At 35.3% G+C, this 25,902-nt stretch overlaps 2 protein-coding genes across 5 annotated transcripts; one reads left to right on the plus strand and one right to left on the minus strand.

The window, feature by feature from the left end:
* The first annotated feature begins 7,644 nt into the window (after window positions 1-7,644).
* On the plus strand, window positions 7,645-11,720 carry LOC122299105 (THO complex subunit 5B). Of its 2 annotated transcripts, none has more exons than XM_043109038.1 (5): window positions 7,645-7,948; window positions 8,293-8,583; window positions 9,870-10,206; window positions 10,803-11,122; window positions 11,221-11,720. In XM_043109038.1, the coding sequence occupies exons 1-5, from the start codon at window positions 7,730-7,732 to the stop codon at window positions 11,482-11,484; spliced, it is 1,431 nt and encodes a 476-aa protein (XP_042964972.1). In that variant the 5' UTR covers window positions 7,645-7,729; the 3' UTR covers window positions 11,485-11,720. The 2 variants fall into 2 exon arrangements, with proteins under 2 accessions (XP_042964972.1, XP_042964971.1); XM_043109037.1 differs by having other exon boundaries at window positions 7,646-7,948; window positions 10,785-11,122.
* Window positions 11,721-12,767: 1,047 nt separating this feature from the next.
* LOC122299106 (ABSCISIC ACID-INSENSITIVE 5-like protein 5) lies at window positions 12,768-21,883 on the minus strand. 3 transcript variants are annotated; one of them, XM_043109041.1, is made up of 4 exons: window positions 20,343-21,882; window positions 19,375-19,446; window positions 19,223-19,252; window positions 12,768-13,434 (listed from the first exon to the last, which is right to left on the minus strand). In XM_043109041.1, the coding sequence occupies exons 1-4, from the start codon at window positions 21,438-21,440 to the stop codon at window positions 13,360-13,362; spliced, it is 1,275 nt and encodes a 424-aa protein (XP_042964975.1). In that variant the 5' UTR covers window positions 21,441-21,882; the 3' UTR covers window positions 12,768-13,359. The 3 variants fall into 3 exon arrangements, with proteins under 3 accessions (XP_042964975.1, XP_042964973.1, XP_042964976.1); XM_043109039.1 differs by lacking the exon at window positions 12,768-13,434 and adding an exon at window positions 13,995-14,285 and having other exon boundaries at window positions 20,343-21,883; XM_043109042.1 differs by lacking the exon at window positions 12,768-13,434 and adding an exon at window positions 14,308-14,370 and having other exon boundaries at window positions 20,343-21,883.
* Window positions 21,884-25,902: the final 4,019 nt, after the last annotated feature.

The raw sequence follows: 25,902 nt of genomic DNA on the forward strand, positions 1-25,902 counted from the left end.
CGGCAATTTTGTAATTATCGACCTTCACTCCTTGAGGCGTAATAATGTGCCACAAATATTCTAACTCCTACTAGCTGAATGCACACTTGCTAGCCTTGGTAAAAAATTGATGCCGTCTCAAAATCTCCAAGGTTTGTTTAACATGCACCACATACCTATCCTAAGTAGAACTATATACGAGAATATCATCGAAGAAAACCAAAATAATCTTTCAAAGATAAGGTCGGAATATAGAGTTCATAATGGCTTGGAATATAGAGGGTGCATTACATAGGCCAAATGGCATTACTATATATTCGTAATAACCGTTGTGAGTACGAAAAGCAGTTTTGAGTACGTCAAAAGGATTTACTCCTACTTGGTGATATCCGACCCTTAGGTCGAACTTGGAAAAGTATGATGCACCATGTAATTCATCCAACATGTTGTCTACTGTTGGAATGGGAAATCGATCCTTGATGGTGGCAGTATTGAGTGCGCGGTAGTTTGTGCAAAATTGCCAACTTCCATCCTTTTTCTTACAGGTGACGAAAACGGACTGGTGCTAGGTCGAATGAGGCCGAAGTTCAGCATCTCTTAAACTTGTTTTTCGATTTCTTCCTTCTAGAAATGGGCGTATCGATACGAGCACATTATTAGGCTCGGTCCCTTCTTTGAGCATAATGCAATGCTCTACCTCAAGCACAGGTGGCAGACTTGAAGGCTCCTAGAACAAGTCCACATAAGCTTTCAACAACCTCTGCATATCTTATTGCTTATCATCAGGTGGCGCACCATTGGATGCTATTCCCAAGGTTGGTTGGAAGTATACTGCAAATATCACATGGCCTTGGTGAAACTCCTTCGATAACTCGTCTGGTGAAGCAACTTGAATTGCTTACACGTCGACACCTTGTAGCCTCCTATTTTGATTTTCCCAGATAAAATCCATAATCATTTGTTTCCAGTTACAAACCACGTAGCCCAGCATTTCAAGCCATTACACACCAAGGACAAGGTTAATACTTGTTAAAGGCAGAGAAAAAAGGGTGAGGTAAAACTCAGTGCCTTGCAACTCCACTCATACCCTGTCGTATCACCCCTGACACTTTAGTTTTTCTCCATTGCCACTCGGATAGAAAATGCTTCCATAGGAACTACTGGCAACCTGAGCACATTTGCCAAACGATTGTTGATGAAATTATGTGTCGACCTGCTGTCAACCAAAACTACCACTTCGTGAGGGCCCATTTTTGCTGTTAGGCGCATTGTTCTTGGACCCGTCCATCCCGTTAATGCATGCAACGTAATTTCTGGTTCCAATTCAGGTTCCTATACTTCCCCTATATCTCCACCTTGGTCTTCCTCCAACGTTGGCTGATTCGTAATGTCTTCACATACCACGGTACTCGCGTGCCCCTCCAAGAGTAAAAGCTGCGGTTTTTGACATCTATGCCCAACTGTGAAGCGTTCATTGCAGTTAAAGTAAAGACCTTGAGCCCTTATCCTTTGCATTTAATTGCATGTTAAGTGCCTGATTGGAACAGCAGGCATAGCGGGAGCTACACGCGTAGCTGGTGGAAGAGCTAGGGGAGCTCTTGTGGTCTGTGGTGGCGTGACCGTTATTGTCGTGTAAGCTGCTCGTCTCTCATCCGTGCCAAATTAATGGCTTCGTTAAGGGATTGCAGCTTAAACATCTGTATCCCATCAGAAATCTCAACTTTCAAGCCTCCCATGAACATCCCTACCAATCCCCTTTGCGTCCATCCACGTACCTTGTTATCGAGCTTCTCAAACTCCCGTTGATAGTCTCTCAACGTTCCTAGCTGCCTGATTCTTGAGAGGGCTTCATCAAAATCTTCGCTGCCTGATGGTTCGAAGCGAGCCCATAATTCTTCTTCGAATTTTTCCTATGAAATCACTTGTCCTTCTTCCTATAATGTCCTGTAAAGCCATTGCCACCACTGGTTGGCCTCCCCTTCAAGATGGTAAGCAGCCATGGGAACCTTTTGGTTCTCTGCAGTGCCCTAGTATTCAAAGAATTGTTCCACCCTATTGAACCACTCCGTCGAATCGCCTCCAGAGAAGCATGGAAATTTGAGCTTGGCTGGTTTGGATGAGAAGATCTGCCGACCTCCATCGTTGCCTTCTCAATGAGGGTTGCCGTGGTTTGGGTTCTCCTGATTTGTGATCACCACACTTGAAATATGATGGAGAGCTTCCTCCATCCGTTGTAGACTTTCTTGAATTGTCCCGAGTCCTAGCTCCAGGTGCTCAATTTGCTCCTTGTTAGTGCCCATAGGTAACCTAGCTGTGATGCCAATAATAGGTCCAATGTACACGTAAAGAAAATAACTCGTGCAAATATCCTCTTCGAGTGAGGATGTACTGCAATATAACTGGAATAATTTTTCTTGCTTTCATTGATAACCCATGGCTGCTTAAATAGCAGACCACATTCATGAAACTGAAAAACTAATAAGCCGAAAATAGAGGAACATCCTAAGGCCACTACCAGTAGCCAATGCCTAACAAATGAAATAATAGAAATAGGCTCCACAACTAACTAAAATAAAAATGCAACAGAAAGATAACATCAAGCATAAATTTCTCCAACGTACCAGTCCATGCACGTATGCACTACACTTCTCATGCACTACTTCGTTACGCCCCATTTGCGTCTTCCATCAACCTCCTCCCAAATATTTGGGATTTGGTTTGAAACCTCTAGTTGAACGTCATGACGGCTTATCAAATTATCTTGTTTTCCTTTAATGTTCATTAGAATTTTCAATTGTAGTTCAACACTTCTGAATTATGTCTCCTCAGAAACAAAAGAAAGAAAAAGAAAAAAGCATTTGCCAATCTAATGTACTACAAATCCACAACAGCTAGTTTGGATTTTTTGGATTGAAATTTAGTCCTTACAAGCAATGTTGCAATTTTTAAAGGCTAGAAACCTAGAATTCTAAAAATTTTAATCTAAAAAGCCAACTCGAGAAAGCTTCAGTAATATCTTTCTGTTTACATTCACAGTTCGAGTTTGGTCAATAACAATATACTCAAGTTGATCAATTTAGTTGCACAAATCTAGTTCTCCCTTGGTGACATGCAATAAACTGTGAAGCATCTTTCTGGCTATTTAACTCAACATTTGGACTCAATTAGCCATTGTTAGCGCTTGTTCATTCATAAGATCTTTCTTTTCACATTTTCTAGTTTGCTAAATTTTTGGATGGTCATGCTTGAAACAAAAATTGATCATTAATAAATCTATTGCATTACAGAGACTGTAAATATTGACACAATGTCTTAAGCATGTAGTAGCGTTAGCAATATCTCATGCTCAAAAAACTCTTGGCAAAATAAATACCCAATATGCTTTTGTGGTATTAAAGCATTTCGACAGACTACACATATAAAGGATAATGAGGGGCACCAATTTTTTAGCTGTCAAAATTTTGAGGTATATTATTTCACTCTTGTTTGCTAAGAAGTGAATGGTAATCTTTGCTTGCTAATGTGTTGATTGATTTTGTAGGCTGGGCATTCTTAAAAACTTTTTTGCTGGTATGACATGAAAATATTACTATATGGTGAGAAGATAATTAACCGTTTAAAAACCAAGATTCAAAAGATACAACTATCAATGGATATTCAAACAACTCGTATGGTGAAAAGAGAATCAACCGTTTGCCAATAGTTTCATCACTTCCAATCTCCTTATCAATTCCTACATCATTACACTCATTATTTGAATATTTTATATCGGCATCCATTGCAACGTTCAAATTATCTACAAATATACAACATGTTTGAGAACAATGGAGATTCATAGTGTATATGAAAGAACAAGCAAAAAAAAAAAAAATACCGAAATAGTTTGAAAAAAAATCTTGCAATTTATTAAACATAATAAAACTAACAAAAAATAAATAAAATACAAGCAATTTTGACCAACTAGTTCATGAGAAAGTATCATCAACAAATATCACCTCGTCATTCACAAACCTTTCTTGCTACTCCATCCACTACTAGAGTTCTTACTTCTTACCCCCGCTTTTTTCACAAACTCAAGTATTGATCTCTCAATGTTATAAAAGATGATGAAATGTGTAAGTCCTTTTTGTAATTAGTAAAAACTTAAAATTGATCAACTACAGACCAACTTTTGTAGTCTATGAATCAAGTGACAGCTGCTAATTACAGTTCAAATCAGTGAGTAAACGTACAAAACTATCTTCACCCAAACCTCACCCTCTTTTCTCTTCAACTATGTTATATAAAAAAACCAAATGGAAATTTATTTATGAATAATTATGATAGATTATTTTGGAAATGGGATGTGCATAGGGTCGATGAAATGGGTGCTCGATAGCCCTGAAATGGGTCGATGAAATATATCTCTGCTTCGGTCCAAAAAGTTTTTTATTACTTTGCTTTCTACCCATCCAAACAAACCATGCAAAATCCAAAAAAAATAGAGGAGAGAAGGAAAGAAATCTACGTTGAGGATGGAGGTCGAACGAAAATGAACGCCAAAACGAAGAACATCGAAAATAAACTCTTGTGTGGATGAGATCTATCGGGGAGGGGAAAAGGGGGTGTTGCAAGGGCAGGGGATTGGGGTTATTTCTTCATCTAGAAAGGAAGGAGGGAAGCGGTAAATTTAAATACGTATATATATATATAGAAAAACAACGAGGCTTTTTCACGTTAAGTGAGAATAGCCAACGGTTGCTGTAGTGCGACCCTTAAATATATAGTATTAACCTAATTACTTATACATGTATACTAAATATACTTTATAACTATATTTTATAATTTATACAATAATTAGTCGGTAAAATTTAATAGTTTATTTACTAGTATATAATAACTATATATGAAATGTTGATATGTATTATTTTTTTTTTTTTTTGAAATAGACTTCAATTCAATTCATGAATGAAGGAAGTTACAGCTGTGACCAATAAGTTCAGGTATAAACCCTGATTACAAGTCAACTACACATCGGTTATACGCTCCCCCGCCCACAACTTTCATTGTGCCGAGCATTGTCTAAAAAACTTCAGAAAAAACTCTCTAAAGACACAGCCGTTCTGAGATGCGAGACTCTGTAAAAACAGAGATATCCATCTCAACTTGTCTAGGAGAAAAACACACCTCATAACCCCCATCCTCCAAAAGAGGAGGGGAATTTTTCACCCTCGTCCTCCAAAAAAGGATAGGGAATAAACTACCCTTATCCTCCAAGTGGAAAGGGAATTGTCTATTTCAAATTTTTATTTTAACCCTAACAGACAAAACAAACTAACAAGGAAACTATGCGGTCCATGCCAAAAGCTCATAGACTGACTGCCCCACTTTGTCCCCCACTATCCTGCTACCCGTAACTGCCTCCAGCCTGCATCCTGCCACATCCTGCAACCTGCAGGTAAGCAACAAACAGCTCCAAAGTGCAACCTACGAGCCATCCTCAAAGCACAACCGGACAAGCATGCAGGCAACAAAAGAACCTTCACCATAAGCCCTTATTACATACAAAATAAACACCAGGAAAACATAAAACCGAGACTAAACAACCCAACGGCAGGCTTCACTGCCTCCTTAACGCTTAAAACATACTAGACAAAAACCAAAAGAAAGACTAAAACCGAATAAAAGAACCAGACTAAACAGAAAGACTAAAAAAACGAGCCACCCGAAAAGACTAAACAGACTAAAACCGACTATAAAAACCAGACTATAACCTAACTGTAAACATAAAAACCGCCGTCGCCGATCCCTTTCTCCGACCACCATCCATGAAGAAACCTCCAAGAGCTACGGCCGGGCTCTACCCTAGAAAATCCACCTTATCCCCTCATGCACGTTTACGTGCAAACCGAGACCTCCTCTATTTTCCATGGACGAAACAGAGTCCTTAAAACTAGCCGGAATGCATCCCAAACTTAGCACGCAAATCTTCGCCTCCGAGAGCAAGTCGTAACTCTGCTCCCGTCGTAGATCCTCCACAACCGTCCCCTCAGTAGACCAATATTTCGGCAGCAAACCCCAAACCATCCTCATCCCCACATGCACCTCTTTAAGCATGCATGTCTTCATTTAATAAGTCTGGAACTAGCGCCTCCCCATCGTGTAAACCACCCAAGAACAACCGGTCAGGGACACCCCTCAGTAAACCAACCATTGCCGTACGCACCCGATATCCCCCACTGCCGTCGTATAAGCTTCTCCCCGCCCAACAGCGTGTTTAGTGGAGGTTGAGGACTCGGGAACCAGGCCTGGTGATGGCCATTCATCCCATCAGAGACACGGCCACAACTTTTATTAGCAAACTGAAAACATAAAAAACCTTGAAAAAACCATCCTAGAGTAATCGGAAACGGAGAGAGTGGAGGAGGCTCCCTCCTCCCTCTAACATTTTCTTGAGCTTTTTCCTAGAGAGAAGGAATAGTTTCTCTCACTAAAATTTTAACTTCCGTCATGTTGATATGTATTATTATATTATGTGTATCGTATTAGTAATTTATGTAGACATATAATATATAGTTATTATGGATAAATATCAATTAGTTACATATCATTTATTTACAATTTTTTATAATTTTATATATTTATTAAATTTAGACTTTTTTTTGCAATTTCTTGAATTTTTTATTTATTAAATTTTATTCAAAAAATAAACAACTCAAATTCAGTCGACTCAAGTTGACCTTTTTATTTTATTGAGTTAAGATTAGATAAAATCTCAAGCTCGAACCTAGGTTTCAACTCTAGTTTTTTAGCAAAGTCGAGCTCGACAATCTAAAAACTAGTTCGATTGAGCTCAAATACAATCCTAAATCCCATTCCTGAATTTTGGAAAAAAATTAAAAACATGAAAATCAAAATAATTCTTACAATAATCTATATATTCTAGAAAGATTATATTTAAATAACTTTTTCCATTCACTATCACAAAACTTAATAAAAAATATATTTTTGAAAATATATTTTAACTTCTATCCAAAAAGAAAACCTTAAAATTTTTCTATTTTTAATTTTTTTTAAATTTTCATTGAATCATTTTTTGAGATTTAAGTTAAAACTAAAAAATAAAATAAAATAAATTATTCCTTTTGCCTTCTAAGAGCATTATCATTAGTTTGGTCAAATTCATCTTCAAATTTAGTTAATATTACACTTATTTCCATTTGTCTATTTTATCTAAATTCAATCTCTACATTAAATTAGCCATTTATTCTCTATATAATAATAAAATATTATTAAATTAATAATTTTTTATTTAATTTATTTTATCACATTTTGTAGTTTTATCAATTAAATGTTAATAATAATTATATTCTAATTAAATTAATATTAAAAAAGTATTATTAAATGTTAATAATAATTATATTCTAATTAAATTAATATTATAATAAAATATTATTAAATGATAATAATAATTATATTCTAAATGTTAAATACATTCTAATTTATTTAATTTATTTATTTAGAATGAGAAATTAATATTTTTAATATTTAATGAATAAATAGTACTTATTTATATTTGATCAAGAATTATAGCTGAAGTCTAAATTAATTTAGATATATCCAACTGAACTCAATGTGAAATTTTTTTGACATATATTATTCAAATTTTGTAAAACCTCCTGGGCCAAGCCAGTGAGATGCTCTAACCGGTGTCGTTTAGATTACTTTTTGTTCAGGCGAAGGGAGCAGTGGAAAAGAGAAGGGGCAGGAAATGGACGAAGGGATGATGGAGGAGGCGGCGATGGTGGTGGACGAGGGAGGTGCGCATCGCAGGACGGGGAGCTCGCCGCACGAAATTTTGCGAGGAAGCAGGGACGCGGTGGAGGAAATAGTGGCCAAGATGCTCTCCATCAAGACACAAGGCCACCCAAAATCTCTACTCAGAGAGCTCGTCACTCAGATGTTCCTTCACTTCATCACCCTCCGCCAGGTCCTTTCCTTTCTCCTTTATCTTTCTCTCTCACTCGCTCGCTAGGGTTTATGATTTATTATAACAAAATTCCTTAAATTTAATTGAGAACACAATGTCACCGGGATAAAATGTAATTTCTTTTGCCTGTGCCGGTTGATATTTTTCATGAGTTCATTAATCGTAGGTGGTGCGTGTGTCTGTGTGTCTCTTAAATAAGTCTGAAACGGAAATTGTTAAAGTGCACTGGCAACTTCTTTTGTAGCTGTAGTTTCTGTGGATATGATTGAAAAAGCTTTTGCTTCCTTTTTTTTAATTGCTGAATTATGTTGTGAAAAATTATTGTTTGCGTTGTTCTCTCACAGGTGAACCGTTCCATCTTGCTAGAAGAAGATCATGCAAAAGCTGAGACAGAGCATGCAAAGGCACCGGTGGACTTCGCAACACTTCAGCTTCATAATTTGACGTATGAAAGAAACCACTATGTTAAAGCAATCAAGGCTTGCAAAGATTTCAGGTCAAAATATCCTAATATTGAAATGGTATCCGAGGACGGTTTTATCCGTGATGCACCTGGAGACATTAAAACCACGACATTTTCCAGTGACAGTGCGCACGATCTGATGATGAAAAGGCTACATTTTGAGCTGTTTCAGGTGTCTACGCATTATCTTTGGTCTCTGTTGCCAAGAATATTATATGTTTTTGCACCACAACAATATGCTATTAGGGTACTCAGTGATTGGGTTAGGAATCATTGAAAAGTTGGTATTTAATACTTAGAAGTGATTTTGACCATTGCATACAATATCTCTGTTAGGAATAAAAACCATGGCCATAGCTTTACAAGACTACAGTTTTTTCTGTATTTTAGCATTAATATAGGTTTTGTGGTGTATCACAAAATCTATGCTATCCATTATTATAATACTAATATTTGAAGCTCTATACTTGAACTCAGTTTTGCACTTTCTTGAAGGGCACCAAGAAAGTGCACTACATAGTGATTAGAAGCTGGAAGCCCATTAAGCATTGATCTTGTTTAAAGGATCATTTCTCTTTCTTCTTTTGGTGGATGTTAGGGAATTATATGAAGGAGGTTGAAGTGCCATCAAGTGGTCATAGTACGATGTGGGTCCCACTTGAATATCATCTTTGGCTAAAGGCTAGTTGGTACTAAAAGTGTGGCTCTCTATTGCTCAATTTACTTATTGAAAGACGTGGGGCGTGTTGGGATAATAATGAATCATTGAAGTTTTTCACCTCAACTCTGTCCTGCACTTCCTTGATGTTGGCAACATTTATATGTAACTTCAAAATTTTCACCTTGTGATGTCTCGTTCCCTTCTAAATGGCTTATGGAGCACTTCTACTGAAACTTTGCTCTAGCTTTTCCAAGTTTAATTCTGGATGTAGAAGCTTTGGGTTTTAGCATGATGCTACTTGTTCATATCATGAATGTATCTTAAAATAAGTATAGAATTACTTATGTACATTATTATGTGAAGACTTTAGCAAATAAATTTTGCAAAATTGTCTATCCAGAGTGATGACTCATCCTAGTATGTGTAGATATAAGTGGATTCTCATCCCAAGACACATACCCTTGAGCCTGAACTACCGTGATTGTAAAAATATTTGAGATTCTAAGGCTCTAATGTAAGCATATTTTATCTTACAAGGCTGCAGTAAGGGTACATGGATATGTAGCCAGTAACGTGATATTTATAGAAATTCTCCTTTTTACTGCATGCATGATGCATTTCATCCATCGTATAATCAAAGTCACTAATTTTCCTGCTTGATTTGGCAATTTGATTTCCCTCACTCCAATATAAGCCAAGTTTATAGCAATAATTCTATTTTCAGTCCTTCTGCTCTCTGTTCTTGTAGTCAATACTGTCCCCTTTTTAATTTGTTGAGTTTGGTTTTATCTTATTAGCGGAAAGAGCTATGCAAACTTCACAAGAAACTGGAATCACAGAAGAAAAGACTTTTGGATACAACTGCAAGCCGAAAGAAATTTATGTCAAGTCTACCATCACACCTTAAGTCCCTTAAGAAAGCATCCTTGCCGGTACAGAACCAATTAGGGGTTCTGCATACCAAGAAACTAAAGCAACACCATTTGGCAGAGTTGCTTCCACCTCCTCTCTATGTAATTTATTCTGAGTTCTTGGCACAGAAGGAAGCATTTGGTGAAAATATTGACTTGGAGATAGAAGGAAGTGTGAAGGATGCTCAATCTTTTGCCCACCAGCAAGCAAACAAGGACCCTGGTATGCTCTGTAACCACTTGGTGGAATATTTATAATTTTATAAATTGTTTTCTGGTGTGGACAACCTATAACATTGATATGAATGGTCGAAAGCATGCCCTTTTCTTTTTTTGGGAATTTATGCAAGTATATTATATAAAAATGGTATATATATGCAAGTATATTTTATGCTTTCTCATATATATACAGTATATATATGCTCCCTCATAGTTGCTTTTCTTTGACTCTTGCGTTGATAAAGGTCTGCATCTTACACAAATCAAGTTTATCCATTTGAATTCCTAGATAATAATAAAATATGATCTGGCTTTCCTTTTTATGGAAACTAAAAGCATGCATTGGTTATACGTCTATTATCTGTCTCAACTTTGTACATTGGCTTCTCTCTCTCTCTCTCTCTCTCTCTCTCTCTCTCTCTCTCTCTCTCTCTCTCTCTCTCTCTCTCTCTCTCTCTCTCTCTCTCTCTCTCTCTCTCTCTCTATATATATATACATATATATATTATAGATATTTCGTTGACCTCCTGCCCGTTATGAGAAAAGAAGGGAAACGAATACTGATGTGGCTTAGTGGTTCAGGTGTATCTACCAATGTAGAGAGTATTAGATTGGAGGATGATGCACCGGATGAGGAAGATGACGGCCAGAGCAGGAGAAAGCGGCCAAAGGGGGTTCCGAGCAAGGAGAACCTTGACCAGGAGGGACTATATCAAGTTCACCCACTTAGAACAATCATTCATATTTATGATGATGAGGTGTCAGATCCAAAGTCTGCAAAACTCGTCAATCTGAAGTTTGAATACTTGTTAAAGTTGAATGTTGTATGTGTCGGGATTGAAGGGTCCCACGATGGAGCTGAGAATAGCATGTTATGCAACTTATTCCCCGATGACACTGGCTTAGAACTTCCTCACCAGGTCTGGAAGTTTGTTCAGTCTCCTTTCTTTTTTCCCCTCTCATTTTCCCATTCCATTATGCATTTTTATAGTGATGACATTTGTTCTGGATGGTGCAGTCAGCCAAGCTCTCTGTTGGTGATGCCCTCTCATTTGACAAAAGGATAACATCGCGTCCGTATAAGTGGGCCCAGCATTGGGCAGGAATTGACTTTTTGCCAGAGGTGTCTCCATTGCTTACTCCCCACGGAACTCCAAGTGGTGAAACAGCTAAAAGTGATGGTGTTATATCTGGTCTTTCTCTGTATCGCCAGCAGACTCGCATCCAGACAGTTGTACAAAGAATTCGTTCCTTAAAAAAGGCTCAGTTAGCTCTTGTGTGAGTTGCTGCTTTGCATGTTTGGAATCCTGGATCATCAAAGGGCAAACTATAAATCACTAGGAGAGTGTGGTCAGATCTGAATTTTAGAGTTATTGTTTTCGTTCACTTTTGTTGAGCTTTTGGCATTCTTTATGATATATAGTGGTTCATATTTTGGTTATTTAAGGAACTTTCATTCTACTCTGCATTATTATGACTTGTATCTGCTGCTTTCTAAAAGAAGGAACTTTTTTTTTATTTGGGTACCTATCTTTAACCTTGACCATTCAAGCCAACTGACTTTAATTTCAAAAATCCTTGTAAGTCCAATCTCCAAATAAAGAAACCTGGTGGGATGGGATTGGCCTACATATATATTGAAGCCTGAGTCAGAACATACTGCTACCCAATAGTATGAGATGGGGTGAAAGCTAGTGGGTGGATTATGGGGTCAGTGAATTTTGTCTTGTTTTAAGCAGGAACATGGATACTGACCAGAAAATTGGTAAGTTAGAAGCCAAGGCAACTAAATTTCGCTTATTTTCTTGAATTCTATCCATTCATTGATTTTTTTGGTGCTTCTTATCCAATTTAATGATGGCCTCCACATTTTACTTTTGTCTTTACATAACTCTTACAGGAAAAATCATTCTGAAAGTGATGGTGCAGAGTAGTATAATGTTCCATTGAAGCTGAGGTAACCAATTTTCACCCTTTTTTCCGCATGTTAACAGAAGGAATTTTCAGTAATAATGTACTCGAAACAAATTCTAACACAAAATTGCAAGAGCAAGAACTTCTCAAGCACACCATACGCATCCCAAATGAAGGTCATCGTCATCTTCGACGGGCGAGGTATTGTCTCCGCCATCAAGCTTCCCATATGATGGCAATTGGATTTTGCGCTTCCGACTCCAATGATATATATATATATATATATATATATATATATATTCAGTGAATCGCACCACTTCTACAAACATTAACAAAAAATTTCCATATCCTGATGTACTTGCTGGAAAAGAAACCAGCCAGGAGTTAAAGCCTTTGGCAATCAAATAGGCCCGTGGACATGTTTATCAAGTGACCAAAAAGGGAGGAAAAGGTTAGAAATCCATTGCGTAGAACCAGCTAGGTACTAAAATCAGTTAGATGACCGGTATTCCGAATGTCTCAATTGGAGTAAAAGATAACATACCATTAAAATCGGGACTTTTGCAGATCACTCGAAATAAATACAAATTAGCTCATTAAAAAATAAAATAAAAAAAAAATAAAAGGAAAAGAAAAAGAGAGACAAATCCATGCAAAACGATGTCTGATTTTTAACCCTACTAAACTTATGGACTACATAGTACAAAGATCAATGTCCAGACATTGACCAATCTATTGCACTTTGTGTAACAATGGATTTATGAATTTGATTGCTTTTCATATGCTACACTCTAATCTCACTTCTATCTCATTGATGTGATACCATCCATAACTTAAAAAAATAAAAATAAAAAGATTAACCGGTTAATGAGCAATGTCACAACACATAATAGAAGTGGAGTGAGATATGAGTGTAGTATATAACATAACTGAGAATAGGTAACACTAAATATAATTCTAGAGTGTGCAAGTCTTGCACAGCCCATTTGAAAAAAAAAAGAGGGGCACATCTTAAACTCATGAAAAAACATTTCAAAATTAACCCAACTTTTTTTCAAAGTGACTATCCAAGATTTGTACACTCTCAGGCTATATTTAACATTACTCACTCTGTAAAAGTTGCTTCTTTCCCATACCTAATTGTGTTTGGAAGAAAAGCAAAGGATGAAGAAATGGGAGTGGTTAATCTAGCACACTAAAACCCTTATTCTCAATTTACGGAACACGGACTCGTTTGGTTGCTTCACCAAGGACTAGTTTGTGTTCTTCTCAGGCATTGTTTCTTAACTCCTCGTTGTAGATTCATGATCTCCACAACCTGCAATATTACCAAGCCAAAAGCTTCAAACAAAATTCTGAAACGCCAAATTTTATCTATTTTGCAGTTAATAAATGAAAATCCCTGAAACAACTATGACAAAATATAGAACTGCTACAAACACAATGAGATTATACAAAATAAACCTATAAACTGACGTGGCTTCATGAAATCCGTTAGATCTACTTTATAATAAAAGTAACTTTACAATCTAACTTACCACATCAAGCTATATTAGTTTATGAGTTTATTTTTGTGTAATTTATTTATGAGTAAAATATTTTCCAAATATATATACTACCCGTACACCGTGTGATACATGGAGAATTTTTAAATTTTAATTCTATCATATTCCCCTACCTCTCTCATAGTCATAACAAGTTCAACATACTTTTCAATTTATATATGCAGAGAGAGAGAGCGAGAGAAGGAAAGTTCAAAAGAGAAATGATTCGTCATTGATCATGTTACCAATCTATGGTAGTGGTCATATTTGGACTGACTTCCATAGCTCAAAAAAACCAGAAAGTCAAAAGCTGCAAGGTATGCAAAGGGAGTGGACACAAAAACGACAAATTGAGATGTTAGGCTTAGCACTGAAGTCCCAATTGCCACAAACTTTTTGTACAAAAGAGATGACTACCAACACCACCAACATTGCCACAAAGAGTTCCTACTCTAAGAGGGAAACCGGTATTGAAACTTTTCACACCTACCAATCAGATGAGTTTTCAAGAAAAAGCCGCATCATTGTTTAGAGTAGCATCAATGACTTCAAAGATGATAGTCGTTTCTCTCTCTCCAATATGAGAACGAAACAAAAAATGATACCTTAAATAGAAGACCAAGATCTGTAGGGAAATAAGTAAAAGTTTAAGAGATTTTCTATTAAACCTGGAAACCGAATGACTTGTGGAAACTGATCAGCCTGGAAACCTATCGTTGTTTAAGGAAATAAATTAATGCTAAGATGATTATCCATTTGTTTTAATAACCTTTAATAACATGGAAACCGAATTGTAATAACATGGGAATTGAACGGTTTTAAGGTAAATTTAAACTTGAGAAAATAAATTGCAGTAACTGACAAGAAGTACAATAGACAGGATGTACAAGAGACAACTAATGAAGTGGTAATAAAGAGTGGTACAAAACAGTTATTTTATATTAAAAAAAATGACTCAACCATTCACATTAGTAGAATACACAAATAAGTATGCAAAAGTAATTACACGTAGAATTTTTCTTTATTATATATTATAATAGATATATGTAAATGTATAGATGCCTTACAATCCAATAGATTTTATAGAAAACAATTCGATCATGCAGCTAATAATCTTCCTAAGAAGACATAATAACGTACCAACTAATGAAAATCAGACCACAAAAAGGTTAAAAACTTGAGCTGATGAACCACTATTAATTTCAATTCTCATAATAGGACCAGAAAATATTATAATGTGCATGTGAAGCCTTATTTTACTTGACCAGCTGGAAATCGTTTGGAAGATTTGCAAGGATTTCAAGACAGTTCTCTCATCAATCGGCAGGGACTTTAAGAAGACTTGTGTTTTTATGGAAGAATAAAGTAATGAAAATACAAGATTTTTCTTCCTTTCTTCAATGAGAAATGTTAGGTCTATACAAAGATCTTACAAAAAGAAACTTTACAAACTGACGTAACTTGATATAGTACGTTAAATTATAAAGTACATTTTGTTGTAAAGTAAATTTAACATATCATTTTAAGCCACATCAACGTGTAAACTTTTATAAAAAACCTATGTAGAGCTAGCACTTATCTTCTTCAATATCATATAAATGGTGCCACAGAACTCATTGTGACTGCAAACACACTAAGGTTTCATAGTTTGGTAGAGAAAGACGCGATGGCCCAAAAAAACTAAAAAATAACTAAAAATTGAAAAACTTCTCTAATAAACACACATCAAGGATCTCATATTGAACTAAAATCTATAGGGCGTCTCTATATAATTTCCAATAATCTTTAACAGGCCTAATCCTCTCTAATCGATTCATGTATTCTGGTATTTAAAAGCTTATTTATCATTGTCGAATTCAATCATGTTACCTCCATCCCGAATCTGGCTGTAAACTGGCACATTGCGTGAAGAACTTGCTAAATATACGAGAGTTTTAACAAAACTCGCTCGTCTTTTAGTTGCTAATTACTCATCTTTTTCCCTAGGTGGTCTCTAGCAGAATTATGAACAAAATTAATGAAATCAAGTTGTTTGAGCTGGTTCCATAATGAGCACGTAGGGTAGTGGCTGCAGAGGAGTAGCAATTTTTTTGGAGTTGGAAGTGCCACAAGGATGGGACAAAGGGCCAAAAGAACCAACCACGAGACAATGGAATTAGTTAGGAAAACCTAATTATTTGGAAAAATAATTGTGATTTTGATATGGGAAGGTAAATGTCCTTGAACAGATGATATCAGATTGATACGACGACTCTTGAGCAGCCAAGAAAAATGAGAAACAACCATTTGTTGGTAAAGTTGAGTTATCAGCATCATTTCTATCTCTTTGAAGAAAAAATGTTTTATCAGCAAAGAGGTCAAAGAAAATGGTACTAAACCCTATTGGAGTTCTCCACAATTCATCCTCTGGTGTTTTCCTGCTTCATGGTTTATCTTTTATTCTTGGCTGCAAATGAATATCTAAAACTCTTTAATCCATCTGATCAAAGAAAAAAAAAACTCTTTAATCCACCTATGAACTACATTTTAAAATAACAAAGTTGTTCAATAGCCAACTTGAAGCTTTTTTATTTTTTATCGTTCCTTCTTGTGGGGTTTCACCCGGAAAAGGTCCAACTACAGAAGTTTAACAGATTCTGTGGGAGATATACAAGGCTAATCAGTAAAAACACATCGACAGTTGTGCATTCTAGAATATGTATTTTCCCTAGTGTTATGTGGTGCATGTTGGGAATTTGGATCTCCTAAATTCACCCTCCCAGAATCTACCATTTGCAGGAATAATAAGAAAAATAAAGAAATAATAATAACACAAAATTTTATGTGGGAACTCCAAAACAGGAGAAAAACCACCAGACCCAGAGAAGAAAATTCACTACATGAAAAATTGTTACAATCATACAATTTTTCTCCTTACCTCAAACACACTCACAAAACTTTCCCCACTAGCAAAACTTTAACTCACATCTTTTCCCATTTTACAAAATGGACAGCAGAGAAATTTAATTAGAGTCAAAATTTATTAGCTAAGTTTTCAACTGGTGCACTTAAACTAAGAGGTTAAATCTCTTATTTATAAGCCTAGCCTAATGCTCTTTATTTTCTTCCCACCGGTGTAGGACTAAAAAAAGGAGCAACAAGTCAACAATCTCCACCTTACGACTTTGACTAGTCCCACAGTCAAGCTCCACCTCAATGAAAATCTTTATAACTTTGGCTATCATGCTTCACCATAAAAGTATACCCATTCAGAATAAATCAATTCCAAACATTTCACTTTGGCCCATGTCGAAAAACAATCTTGCTGAAAAATTATGGTGTAACTTCCACGCTTGACTCTTCTGGAAGTTCATCAACCATTGACATGAATTTCCACCACACACCTTGCATCAATGCCAAACCAATGCCTGTGTGCAAACTTGTGGACCTGCTAACATTAACACATCCTCTATCATGACAACTTTTGAGAATTAACGGCATGCCATGAAAACGTACATGTTTCTTTTTAAAGATCAAAGTCTTCCATGGAGAGAAACACAACATTAACATCATTACTAGTATCTCCATTTATTGACTTGGAGCTACTTGCCGAACCTATTCCAGCTCTTGGACAATTTTTCTTAACGTGTCCAGATTGTCCACACTCCCAACAGACTACTTTCTTCTTCATAGAGTTCTTCATCTTCCCATTTCCAGCTGCTACCATTACTAAGTTCTCAAGTGGAACATTACTTCCACTGCTTAGTCTTCTCTCTTCAGAAAAGATTTTACTGGTAACCTCTAAAAAAATTATTTTCTCCTTCCCATGTATCAAAATAGATTTCATGTGCTCATAAGAAGGTGGAAGAGATTAGATAAGTCTCAAGGCTTGATCCTCATCATCAATTTTAACTCTAATAGATTCTAGTTTAGCAACAATGCCATTGAGAACACTTAAATGATCTGAAACAGTTGTACCTTCACTCATCCGCAGTGTATGAAACTGCTCCTTCAGGTACACACTATTTGAGACGCCTTTCTTCTGATACAACTCTTCAAGTTTTTCCAAAAATTCCTTTGCCGTAGATATTCCATGCACATTTGCAAGAACATTTTTGGCCAGGCACAGATGTATCGCACTTGCTGTTCTCAAATCCAGATCCTCCCAATCTTCATCACTCATTTTAAATCTACTCCTTTCACTAGTCACACTGTACCAGTGCTGACTTCAGGTGTTAGTTTGCCCTTCAATGCCTAGTGTAATCCTGATTGAATCAAAACATCGATTTATACTTGCCACAAGCCAAAATTGATTCTCCCATCAAATTTCTCTACTTCAAATCTGACAAGATTTGAAACCCTACTTCCTGACATTACTTTAATGAATTTACTGTAGAAATGAATAGTACCTCATTAAGTAAGTTCCTAGGAAAGATTGGATGGTCACAATGGACACACTTAAAATTTTCAATCCCCTAAACAGAACCTCCTTAGACTGTACGTATCCACACTACCACAACAAAACTCCACCTCACAAAAAGAGCCTTGTGGCTTTGATACCAATTGTTAAAAATTTGGACCTCCCAAATTCACCCCTAGGATCTACCATTTGCAAGAATAACAAGAAAAATAGAGAAATAATAACAACACAAGATTTTACGTGGAAACTCTAAAACTGGAGAAAAATCACCAGACCCAGAGAAGAAAATTCACTATGTGAAAAATTATTATAATCACACAATTTTTCTCTTCACCCCAAACACACCCACAAAGCTTTCTCCACTATGAAAACTTTAACTCACACTTCTTCCTATTTTACAAAAATAGACAGCAGAGAAATTTAACTAAAGTTAAAAATTACTAACTAACCTTTCAACTGGTGTACTTAAACTAAGAGGCTAAACCTCTTATTTGTAAGCATGGCCTAATGCTCTTTATTTTCTTCCCACCGGTGTGGGACTAAAAAAAGGAGCAACAAGTTAACAGTGTATTTGGTTGGAAAGGAATGAGAGGTGCTTTAATGATAGGAAATGAATTGAAGATGAACTCTGGAAATTTTTTATGTTTTCCCTGTTCTCCTAGTTTTCAGCCATTGTTCTTAATGGTGGGGCAGTTAATGAGTTTCTGACCCTGTTGCTTTAGTAGTCGAATGTTCTTAGGTGTTTCTTTAGTATACTTCCTGTGTACATGAGCTTCGCTTATTGCATTCGTTGAATAAAATTTTTACTTATAAAAAATAAAAAATAAAAAGTATTTTCCTTAGTGATTTTGAACTTCCATAGTCCACAAATACCATTCATGCTTCTTGATCATTATCTAGAGATGCCAGTCAGGCAGTCATGATCTGGAAAAGTTTACCAGCTTATGCAAAACACAGATTTCTCGGTCTAACAACTAGATTGATCGTATAAATTGATTCGATTCAAAAACGAAAAAAAGAATAGCATGATTTTATAATTGATCAGTCATGGGACATTTGTAATGACCCTAGCAAGATTTTGGTCTCTCCCAATTAGCCAGTATATATTTATATCTTGTCAATCATGGTGGGGCTAAGATAAATAAGGAAAATCTCAAAAGTACCTGATTCTTTTGCATTTCCGTAATTGCTTCCTGCAGCAACCAAAGGAGAGACCTCAATGAGAATTTACACCAAGAAGGCAAGTTTAGTGCAACTAATAGATTCATGCGTGTTTCACCTCCACCTAAATTCGATCCACCACAACTGAGAATACCTGTTTTTTCCGCAATTCTTCGTTCTCCTCCTTTAGCTTTGCAATTTCAGCTTCCAATTCCAAGGTATAAGCCTAGAAGAAGCACAATAGAAAATATTAGAGAAAATTACAAGCAAGCATTATAGAGATTCAATACTACAATGTTATTAATTTTCGTTTTTACTTTATGTTATTCTTCTAACTGCATTAAGGACACGGTTGTTAATATACCTGTTTATAAAGTTATTGCTCATAGCCATTAGCCATCAGAACATTTTATCACTGGTTATGTCAGATCGCTATCACATAACCATTATGCTGCACAATCTTTCATGGAGGTTCTGGGTACTGAAGAAATTCATGAGTCTAATTCATTTTAAAAAACCGGTTTAATAAGAGAAGGTTGCTTATTTCTTATAAACATGCTCAAGACTTTATCCACATGCAATGTGGGATTATTTCTCAACATCCTCCCTCACGTGCAGGCCAATATTTTTACTAATCATTGTCACGGGATAAGTAGCATGGGTCCCTAATTCGTCTTATGGCAGGTTCTAATACTATGAAGAAATTTATGAGTCTAACTCATCTCATAAACTGGTTCAACAAAAGATGATTGCTCATTCCTTAAAACCTTATTCACATGCAATATAAGATTATTCCTCATCATGTACAAGTCAATAAATGACAAAAGGAAAAAGTCAATGGCTAGGAAAAAAAAAAACCATGAAGCAACAAGAAGATGAAAATTGATGTTATATTCCTATTATATTTAATATTTGTGTCATTTTCTATCGCATTCTATCTCCTTCAGATTAACATGGAACAGTGTTCTGTCCGAAAAGAAAAGAAAAAACAGGATAGCAATGTTTTTATACTTATAACTGCATCTACGAGCAGGAAAAGTTCTCGCACTTATTTTACCTGAATCCTGAAACCTATTTACATAAAGATAGCAGAAGAAATGAGCATATCAAACACAAAATCACCTGCTTTCGAGCTCGAGACCTCGCAGCTGACTCCCTATTCTTAATCATTCTCCTCTGCCTCCTTTCAACCACCTTCTCCACAGCCCCATTAGACCTCCTCCCCCTTAAACCACCATTAAACATATAAGGAACCGGCGACACTGACGATGTATCCCCATTACTCTTCCCAATCCCATCCGACGACAGCTGGTTCGCGGGCGACCTCGTCGCAGCACTAAGAGCTCCGGTTCCTAACCCAACAGTCCCCATCCCTCCACCCTGAACCTGAACCAACCCACTACTCAAACTTTGATCGCTTATCCCCACAATTCCTGCCCTCATTCCTGGACTGCCCAGCTGAGGCATCTGATTTGTTGCATAGGCCACCGTAGCCGGCTTAGGAAAAATCTGAGGTTGCTGCTGCTGCTGCTGAGGCCTCGATAATTGAATCTGATCCGGTCTAACACCATTCACATTCAATGGCAAATTCGAAGATTGAATAGAAAATTGATTGTCACTACTCTGTGGAATCCTATTCCCCATCAATCCCGTAACCACACCAGTCTGCTGAAACCCAATTTCTAAACCGCTATTGCCAAATAATCCTGGTGTACTAGGCTTGGCATCCAGTTGGGTGTCCTCTCTCACTACCCCAGCTCTTACGAGGAACTCCTCCAAAGTCATCTCCCCTAAAGTCTGCTGCCTCTGCGGCATGCTTGAGCTTCCATTTCCAGTCACATCATCCTTGGATAGATCTCTCCAGACCTCATCCACGGTCTTCTGGCTCAGCGTCCTGGGTAGAGTCAGCGAGCCCTGCCTCTGTAAGTACCCAGTGCCAGCAGGAGGGCCGCCGGCCCCTTCTGTTGCGGTACTTGTGGAGAAGTTAGCCATGGTTTGGGTCTCTTCGGCACTCCAAATGTTCTTGAGTAGCTCGTCCATGTTCATGGATCCGAAGTCCTTGCCTATGCTGCCCCCCATGGTGTTCTGCAACTCATCGAAGGTCAACGAGTAGATCGACTGCTGCCGGGCTAACGCAAAGTTTTCCGGCGGCCTTCCGTTTCCGTTTGGCTCGCCTGGTGGGTCAGTCCCGAAGTTCCTGAAGTTCAAATTGGTCGCCATTTTTTTTTCCCAGAAACCTGAATTTTCAAACAGTACTAAGAGCAAGCTAAACCGATTCGCCGCTGAGGACCCTATATACAATTTGGAATGAAAATATTCAATCCGAGAGAGTGAGAAAGACTTAGTTCAAACAGCGCAACATTGTTATTATCAACAAAACCACGGTGATTTTACGACCAGAAAGCTCACAAACACCATCCGAGATTTCAACCAGCCAACACACAGTCGTTGGGTTCAAAATCTCAAATCCCCACTCATAAACCAATATCAAACTGCTGGAGAGAGAATCCAAAACCAGTTGCCTGAAATCACCGCAAAACACCCAACACTATTCCAAAACACAACTTCAAATAACTACCACACGGCTAAACAAAAAAGGTCGAGCAACGGTGATGATGCTCCTAAACATCTCCAAAACTGATCAACAAATCCAAATTTAGTAATTAATATAAGAGGATATATAGATATAGAAAGTGAATTTATAAATTAACGTAATTTTATAAAATAATTAAATTTATTTTATAATTAAAATAATAATTTTATAATTTAATTTATAAATTTATTATGAGAAATGATATTTATAATTTTAAAATAGATAAATTTTATTTTATTTAAAAAATAAATAAATCCGAAATTTAAAAAAATAATTGGCAAGAAGATATCTACGTTACTCTTTATATATTTTATTTCTGTTTGTTGTTACTTCGTTTGGCAGTTTGTCTGGTAAAAATGTAAATAAATAATTCAAAAAAAAAAGTAAATAAATAAATATATTTGTGTGGTTCACGTGCAAGGGGCTCCGCAATTGCGCCAGGTGTCTCCTTGCCCTTTACTCTTTTCAGACACTGGCTAGTGGAGGCCATGCCGTCCATTTAAAAAACACTGAATATTTTATTATTATATTAATAATATAATAATAATAATGGGTAGCGAGCTGGTATGGGAGTCGTGAACCAATCGCTAAGGGTTAGGAAGGGTTTGATGTGACGTCCAGCCAATCAGGTTCTGCGAGGTGGGATAATCCTGATCGTCCAATCCTAGATATTGGACGTTGGATAGGACGTCGTTGGTTTGCGTATTATATTCCATCCACCTATTATATCCTTATTGTTATTATTATTAGAAAAATATTTCTACGCGGCTCCAAATGTATCACTCCAAATATATTTTTATTATTTTTTAAAAATATTTAAAAAATATATAAAAAAAAATTAAATTTAAAAATATGAAAGCGGTAAGATTGAGCGGTGCTACTCAGTTTGTAGTTAATCTAAGATTTTTAATTTTGACAAGTCTCCCTTTATTTAATTAGAAAAAACACTATAAAAATATTAAATAGAATTATAAAAAGTACAAAAAGCTGAAACTACATAATTCCAAAAAAAAAATTAAAAACCAAAAATGCTTTTTAATTTTATAAGTATTGAGAATTAAAGAGAAATCAAAAAAAAAATTACAATATAAACTTAGCTCTCCATGAGTTTAATATCATTCACTTTTAATTTATTGTGTTATACAAATGATTCTATAGGCAGTGGGCACTCTTTTATATAAGAGGATAAAAAATATAAAAAAGTGATACCCGAATTAATGAGATATATTGATGAATTTAAAAATTCTAAAAATTGATACATAAATACGCTATAATTCTAAGATGTGAAACCTAAATGATCATCCACCAAGTTTATATATTCATTTATTTTTTTTATTTTTGAAAGATAGACCATTCATTCATCAGATCAAATGTTGAATACAAAAAGGATAATACTCAATCAAAATGTTTTCCATCCAAAGCATGATAGAGCATGGTTAGCCAAACAGTGGGCAATGGTATTGCCAATCCTAGAAATATGTCTGGTAGACTAACTGTTGGTCTTTGAGTGAAGTAGTTTGATATTCCTGATTATGAGGCCATTTGAGCTACAACTTTCCTCTGAATGCTTTACCTTTCTTGACTACAGTTAGGGAGTCACTTTCAAGCATGACTTGGTTTAAGCCCAGCTCAGCATAAAAAGGATGTTGCTCGCAAGGCAGCAACTGCTTCCCCAAGCATGGGATCTGGGGTCATTAGTTTGCTTGACCATAAAGTAGCTGTAATGTAGCCATTAGAGTTTCTAATTACCACTCCAATTCTAACCTTTGAATTTTCCTTATCTGTAGCTGCATCCCAATTAGTTTTGAAAAGCCCTAGGGGAGGAGAGGCCCACTGGTTAACAATAAGGATATATTTCTAATATTAATCCTATTAATTTCCTAAGCATATATTAACAATAGTTTTTCTTTTTTAACTTTAAAACTTTGTGATAAATAATTTCTACTTTTTAAAAAACAAGCTCGGGAGTACGCAATTCTTTTTTTTAATATATAATTCTAAGAGTAATTATAAATTAAGGCTACATTTGAATATTGAGATAATCTCAGATAATTTGAGTTGATTTATAAATAGTAAAGTTTTGTAGATCCCATTAAGATGTGTTTAAATATAAATAGATTAAAATATATGTTTAAATATATGAAATAGTTTGAGATTGATTCAACAGTCTGATCGGGATGTGCGAATCACTAGCGATAAAGATTTTGGTTCTTGAAAGATGCTCTTCACATACAAAATGAAAATGATGAGCTCTTAATGTTGAGATGTATAATTTTAAGTTGTAATATCTTAATAAAATCATAGAAATTATCAAGATTTTAGTATTTTAGATGTCAATTGACAATTTTTGAACGATTCATTATGTATAGTCAAAAGTGACTATAAATGTATAATTTTTATACAATAATATATTAAATTGAAAATATTTCTTTTATAAATTATTTTATAAAAATATCATTAATTTAGAATGTATTTGTAAAACTAATTATATATATATATCATTTTTCAATGCAAAACGATGCCAGGTGGAAGAGGGTAGACGAAATGTAATTCCGAGTTTATTCAAATAGATAAAGCCATGTTTAGAAAGTGAGATGAGTTAAAAGAACATCTCATTTTGTCTTAAAAGTCAAAACTTTTTTAACAAATATTATTTAAATATAAAATATTTTTTAATTTCAAAATTTTTAATTTTTATATCTAATAATTATTTAATTATTATAATTTTTTTAAAATTCCAAATAAAATAAAAAAGATAATATAAGTTTATTAAATTTTAAAATAAAAATAATATTCTAAAAGTTTTCTGTAGTTGGATAGTAAAAATATTTTATCTTATTTTATCATTATAATTTTTTAAATCACTATATAAAATATAATAAATAATTTAATTTTTTTAAAATAATTTTCTTAAATCACTATATAAAATATATTTTATCTTCACTTTAACTTTTTTTTATTTAAAATCATCTATCTAATATTTCACTTTCCAAACCGTGTTTTTCCGGTAAAAAAGGAGGGCGGCGGCTTGTGTTTTTTGCACGTGAAAATGATAAACCAGACAGGACAAACGACAGGATCTTTCCGCCTACGACTGTAGGACGGCAGGAGCGACGACTCACTAATCCACGATTTCAGCAACTGCATATACTTGACGAAAATGCCCCCAACTAACATTTGGTACACAAATTCATGGGAACCGACAAAACACATCAAATTAAAGTGAAGAGTGCATTTAATGATGCCGTTATTATAACTTTTCGAACCATATCAATTGAATTAGGACCGGTTGAGGAGTGCCTTAGAAGTATTTCTTTAGCTTTTTTTTTAATATTTTATTATTTAAACTTTTCCAAAAAGAAGATCATTCCTCAATTTTATTTAGAGAATTATTATCTATATAAAAAAATTATATAAAATAAATTTATAAATTGATATAATTTTATAATATATATAAAATTTACTTTATAATAAAAATAATTTTACAATCTAACGTATCATATCAAAACATATCAATTTGTGAGTTTATTTTTATATGAATTTAAAGTATTTTTGTTTTATTTATAAATTCACACATGTGACAGATAATATTTTATATAAAAAGAGTGAGAGGATTATAATGAAAATATCAAAACCAAGGTCTTAACAATATTTTTAAAGAAAATGATTTATGGCTCGTTTCAATATTTAGAATATCTTCAAATATATATAAATATTAATAAAATAATTTATAAAGAGTAACAATATGAGTTGGATTAAGACCTTATACCTTACACTCTTGATACTGGTTTCTATGATGGAGACCAGCTTTAAGAGGAACTTGTCCAAATCCAAAACAACTCCATTTTTATTTTCACTGCTTTTGATTAGCAATTCTTTTAAGGCATTTAGTTCTATTGGATTAGGATATCACCTCATGGGACAGAAAATTCAATTGATGAAGTCACACTTAAAATTCTATATTTGTAATTCATGACAAGAGGTCACTCCATCCATATTGACTCATCATTGGTGATCGTTTCTCTTTTGTCAGTTTAATTCATTTATCAGCATTAAATGATTTAGAATTAAGTTTATACAAGATATCAA

The sequence above is a fragment of the Carya illinoinensis genome, chromosome 16 (genome assembly GCF_018687715.1).
Source record: "Carya illinoinensis cultivar Pawnee chromosome 16, C.illinoinensisPawnee_v1, whole genome shotgun sequence".
NCBI lineage: Eukaryota > Viridiplantae > Streptophyta > Magnoliopsida > Fagales > Juglandaceae > Carya > Carya illinoinensis.

Bases quoted from the DNA above. Each gene is read 5' to 3' on its own strand.
- LOC122299105 (XM_043109037.1), top strand. From the start codon at position 7,730: ATGGACGAAGGGATGATGGAGGAGGCGGCGATGGTGGTGGACGAGGGA. The intron at 7,949-8,292 runs GTCCTTTCCTTT...GTTCTCTCACAG, and splicing joins ACTTCATCACCCTCCGCCAG to GTGAACCGTTCCATCTTGCT. The intron at 10,207-10,784 runs GTATGCTCTGTA...TTAGTGGTTCAG, and splicing joins GCAAGCAAACAAGGACCCTG to GTGTATCTACCAATGTAGAG.
- LOC122299106 (XM_043109039.1), bottom strand. From the start codon at position 21,440: ATGGCGACCAATTTGAACTTCAGGAACTTCGGGACTGACCCACCAGGC. The intron at 19,447-20,342 runs GTGATTTTGTGT...TGCTTCTTCTAG, and splicing joins GGTCTCGAGCTCGAAAGCAG to GCTTATACCTTGGAATTGGA. The intron at 14,286-19,222 runs GTACTTTTGAGA...ATTTCCCTACAG, and splicing joins CGGAAATGCAAAAGAATCAG to ATCTTGGTCTTCTATTTAAG.